The 5226-nt window shown below is 32.4% G+C and overlaps 1 protein-coding gene across 4 annotated transcripts; it reads right to left on the reverse strand.

Annotated features, from left to right (window-relative positions):
• Positions 1-642: 642 nt before the first annotated feature.
• Positions 643-3705, reverse strand: LOC133834756 (uncharacterized). Of its 4 annotated transcripts, XM_062264474.1 has the most exons (5): positions 3400-3701; positions 2520-2588; positions 1689-1940; positions 1518-1591; positions 643-986 (listed from the first exon to the last, which is right to left on the reverse strand). In XM_062264474.1, exons 3-5 carry the CDS (start codon positions 1938-1940, stop codon positions 899-901), a joined length of 414 nt encoding a protein of 137 aa, XP_062120458.1. In that variant the 5' UTR covers positions 2520-2588; positions 3400-3701; the 3' UTR covers positions 643-898. The 4 variants fall into 4 exon arrangements, with proteins under 4 accessions (XP_062120458.1, XP_062120460.1, XP_062120456.1 ...); XM_062264476.1 differs by lacking the exon at positions 2520-2588 and having other exon boundaries at positions 3553-3705; XM_062264472.1 differs by lacking the exon at positions 2520-2588 and having other exon boundaries at positions 3423-3703.
• Between the last annotated feature and the right edge of the window lie 1521 nt (positions 3706-5226).

Genomic DNA, 5226 nt, shown 5'->3' on the forward strand with positions numbered 1-5226 from the left:
AGGTCATGAATTGGGTACCGACCCTACCCGCCTCCTTTTTTTATTTTATTTTTACAATCAATAAGTAAAGATATAAATTTTATAAACACAAGTATAAATTAGATTGTAATCTTTTTTTATAATAAAAAATAACCGTACACGCAAAGTACATACCTAATATAAAATTACATATAAATTTGATTTATGATTAGTATTATTTGAATATTATAGACCTCCTCCTAGTTTATAAGTGAAGTTTTTAAATAAATATTTTCAAAAAAATTCATTTAAAATGCCCCCGACTCATCTGGGGCGAGTCTGAATCAATGCAATGGCCAACCAACTGACCTCCGTGTAAATTCAAGGTTAATGTCGTTTGTGTTTCAAAAGAATTACGGTTTAGTTTTCCTGAACTTTATCGTTGTAAAAGTATATCATTTCTAAGATGCACATCCTTAAGATACATGGATGAAAAGAAAGATGAATAAAAACTATGTTTACTACTTCAAAAATATATTTAGAAAAATAAGCTGATATTCACATGTGAATATGACAACTTGGGTAACATGACTATATAATCGAATATCGTGGTATTCATCCCATAAAGCAGTGCACCAAATAGTAAAAACCGTCTAGTAACCACCTTATCCACGTCCATAAACAAAAACTGCGAATCTCAATAATTGTGTATTGATTTGGGTTCAAATCTCACATAACATTATTCTCAAGGCAAGTGCATTTCCTTGATCTTGGTGCAACATTGAACAGAGGGGAGCACAAGTTCTCAATTCACCAAGCATTTCTACAAAAAAACTGCAAAATTCCTATTTCGAACTAGATTTTGTTTTTCAACCCATTAGAGCTTCGGCGAATGTTCTACAGCTCCTTGAAGGTTTTGCTTATGTAGTCAAATATTCGCTCATCTTGTAGAAACATTTTGATCACCTGTATTGCCCCTGTCCCCACTGCAACAATAGAAGTGTGGCAATTTGACTCGACCACAACCCCTGCAACCAAAGATCATACCTGATTAGAGAGACAGATTCAAAAGAAAATATTCCTGGTCAGAAATCATTCAATAACCATCATATAGAATATGATAGCACCAATTAACGATATTTAAATATGTTGGCTGTCATTGCTAATAGGCGCATGTGAAATGAAAAAAAATGACTAAGAACAACAGTCAACTCCATGTTTTTCACAAGAAATCAAGCAATGACAGTTTTAGAAAAAACATTCTTTCAATGGTTGATTGATTAATATATCAACTTTCAAGCATCTTTCTGCCATTCAAATTCCTGATGCAAGGTTTTTAAATCTCATGATACAACATACTAGAGGGTTGAAATCAATTCTAAGATGGAAAAAAAAGTATTGAAGTGTGTGGTCCACATCAATTAGACCCAAATTAGTATTGAAGTGTGTGGTCCACAGCAATTAGACCCAAATTACCAATAGTGAATCTGATCTAAGGTTTTGCTCAATCTGAAGTATCTCACTAAATCGAAAAACCAAGCAACATGTGAAATTCCTACCTGCATCTTACTATAACTGGAGTGGGCTTCAAAGCCTTAGGACCATTTCTTATGCCTCTCTTGTGTGGAGAAGTCTACACAACAAAAATTCCAAAATGTATAAACCTTCAAACTAATTCCAGAAATTTAGGAAAGAAAAAAAGAACTGCAAGACCAAGCAAGTAGAAAGACCTTCCTCTTAGGGACAGCCATGAGTTCCATCGATCCACCAAATGAGAAAATTTGGAAACCAAATCCAATATTTCTATTATTGTTAGAATCCTCTAGAGATACCTCTGGCAAAACCATCAGTGGAGATATCACATTACCACCTATGAGCCCATCCAATGGGCCAGGAATAGCAGCACCATGACTCCACCTAAGTCCTAACAAGTTAGTTATCTTCCCTCGAGCGCTCCTCAGCATTAGCATCCTAAACGCCATCTACAACATGCAAAAAGAACAAAGTCAAATAAAGATACAAACATGTATTTAGATAAACATGGGGTAGTCTTTTTGCTCTTCACTCACTAGATACAAAATAACAAACTGTGCAGTTGAGAAAGGTGCTCCTATCTATATCTTATCTTACCAATTATATAAATGGCTATCAAACAGGGGTTAACAAAAATTTGAATGGATTTAACAATATGTTTTTTAAAAAATTAAACTTTAACAGTACCAGTTAATTAGACATCCAAACTGAACAGTTGCTTCTACTAAAAACAAATCAACAATTGCTCCTTTACACAAAATGAATTCCCAAAAAATGCAACAATTCAGAAGTATACACAACCTTTCGCATTCACAACCACATTACAAATACAGAAAAATGATCTCATTATTAATTCTCTCATCAGTAAAAAAACCCCAAAATAAGAAAATCCACCTCCTGAACCAGAAATTCTGAAAATAATTTCACTTTCAGAAAGTGTTGAATTTAATAGCCTGATTTCAACTCTGGAAACTTTATAGGAACATTGACAAGGTTAGTGAAACTGCTTTCAGCATGGTTATTTGCACCTTGAACAAAAATTCTGAGATTAATTTCACTTGCAGAAAGTGTTGAAGTAATACAATCTGATTTCAAGCCTGGAAGCTTTAAAGAAACATTGAAAAGATTAGTGATATTTTTTTAAATATGGCTATAGCATATTAATACTAATTCAATACATACGCAAGATTCAAATTAGTATTCCTGCAAAAACTAAATAGCTACATATGTTTAAAGAAACAGAGACGAAAAAACTAATTGTCCTTTACATAAAGACAGAAAACTAAACTCAAATCCGTGTATTATATTTAGATTTAGAAATAAGAGTTTACAACTAAACAACACTTAAAAAAAAATATAGAAGAATTAAGAATAGAAATATTTAGTACATACAAAAAAAAATTCTTAATTCCTGATAATAGTAAAAGACCTGAAAGATAAAATTCTTCTACAATAAAACATCCAGTTTGAATTTAATAAAACTTATAATCAGTAAGAATTTGGGATTAATATGAGTAGAGAAACAAACAAGCAAAAAAAATGCACTTAACCCCTACCTAAACCAAAATTAAACTCAAATGAATAACCCATATGATCCAAAACATCAAAAAACCTTATTCATTTTACGAACAACACTAACAGACCACAACTAACACATATACAAAGAAAACCAAAATTGGTCTAAAAAAACAAAACTAAGCATACTCATTTATACAAAATCATGATAAGAGCCAACCTAATTAAGAACAACAAAAGCAGATCAAATCATGAACAAAAATACAAACGCAAAACCCTTAACCTTTTCCATTAAATAGAAACAACAACCATGAATAAAAATGCAAACATCAAACAAACAATGCAATCCAAGAACAGCCAAACCCTTGACAGGAAGACAAAATAGAAAATTACCCTGCCTAAAATAGAACACGCACCACCGGAGACAATGTCATGCACATCAAAGCCGAGCAAGAGTACTTCGAAAAACAGAGGTGGTTTACTGTCTGATAGGACCGTGATAAAAACAAAACAAAAGGAAATGAGAAGATAGAGGATGCCACAGACCGAGTGAGGATGACGCCGAGATGGAGAGAGTAGCGGAGTCAGGAGAACGTCGAGATACAGTGAGGGAGATAGTGGAAAGACGATTGATATCTGAATTTTTTTTGGGGAGAAATGGCCGTGTTAGACAAATGGGATTTAGATAGAAGATCAAGGAAACCCTAATAAAATGTGGGCTTGGGCTTATTATTGTTTTGGTAACGGTACTGCAACAAATTTACGGGGAAAATTACGTAAAATAAGAATTTTCGCTAAAAATATTAAGTTATTACATTGAAATATATATATATTTTTTTCAATTTTATATTTTTATGGTTTTATCTTTTTATTTTTTTTATGTTGTTTTTAGGATTATTTTTTTGTATTTACATGCTGTTTTTAGGTTTTTTTTTATTAATATTTAGATGGTCTAGTGAGTTGCTTTTAAGTTGTTTTTTAGTTACTTTTTCTAAAAGCCATATTTTTGTAATTATGAAACTTTTATAATCGTATTTTTGAAAATTTGAGTGCGTATTTAAAAAAAAAAATTAGAATCGTAAAAAAAAAACAAAAAAATATGTATTTAAGAAAAAATCTATAAATTTAACTCAATCTTTTAAAAAAAACCAATTTAATAATTTTTTTAAAAAAAATTAAGAATAAATAACATTTTTGCCCCCCCGAACTGTGACCACTATTCAATCATGCCCCCGAATAATTCACGATGTTAAAAACTCTCCCTAAACTATGTACGATACTGAAATGTGAGACTTCTATTAGATTTCGTCTTAGGTGGTTAACAGATTGATGATGTGACATTTTGTCTATTAATGTGTGTTGACGTCGTTTTTCGTCAACTTAAATTTGAATAGCACTAAACATTATATCAGAAAGAATAAAAGACAGAAGAATTTTTACGTGGTTCAGCAGTTAAAATCTACCTAGTCCATGAGTCAATATTATTGATCTTAATACTCTCTCAAAACTTTCTCAGAGCAATTCAATAGAGTACTCTTAGTACAAGTTTTTGTGCGTGAATACAAATGAAAATTATCATGTTATTTGTAGGTCTGGTTAGGATAATATTTTCCCCTGATTCAGGGAAGATACAACCAATTATTCAGATATGAAGTAAATGTAAATAAATACATTAAATACATAATATCCTATGATAATTGAAATTTAATATCAGATTAAAACAAATCCCTAAGGAATAGGGATTTCCTAACAGCTGTTGTGTGCAAAATGTGTTGCTGATCTCGAATGCAAGGTTAACATGCTTTCGAGATCGACATAATTTTGAGCTTGTTATTCCAGTCAGCCTCCTCCTCAGCTAGTGGTTTCATCGAACTCAATCTTCGGAGACCAATGCCCTCAAGCATGCAACTAAGGGCTCGAACAACACCCATATGCTTCTGAGAAGATTCTTTCTTTCGAGCTTATAACTTAAGCTCGAGCCTTTAAACTTGTGCTCAATCGCCAACAATAACAGGTCTGGAATCATGCATATCTATACAAATGTTCAACCACTGTTTGTTATTTTTGAGCTTACGCTTTACGAGCCTACATTTCGAGACTCATTTATTCATCCTCGACATTTGGGTGTAACATTTTGCCCCCTCAAAAGTGTTGGTTTGAATCCTTTGAGAAAGAAACTTTTGAACTCCACTTTTGAAAAACGTGCCACCTACCGCACTC

The sequence above is a fragment of the Humulus lupulus genome, chromosome 5 (assembly GCF_963169125.1).
Source record: "Humulus lupulus chromosome 5, drHumLupu1.1, whole genome shotgun sequence".
Taxonomy (NCBI): Eukaryota; Viridiplantae; Streptophyta; class Magnoliopsida; order Rosales; family Cannabaceae; genus Humulus; species Humulus lupulus.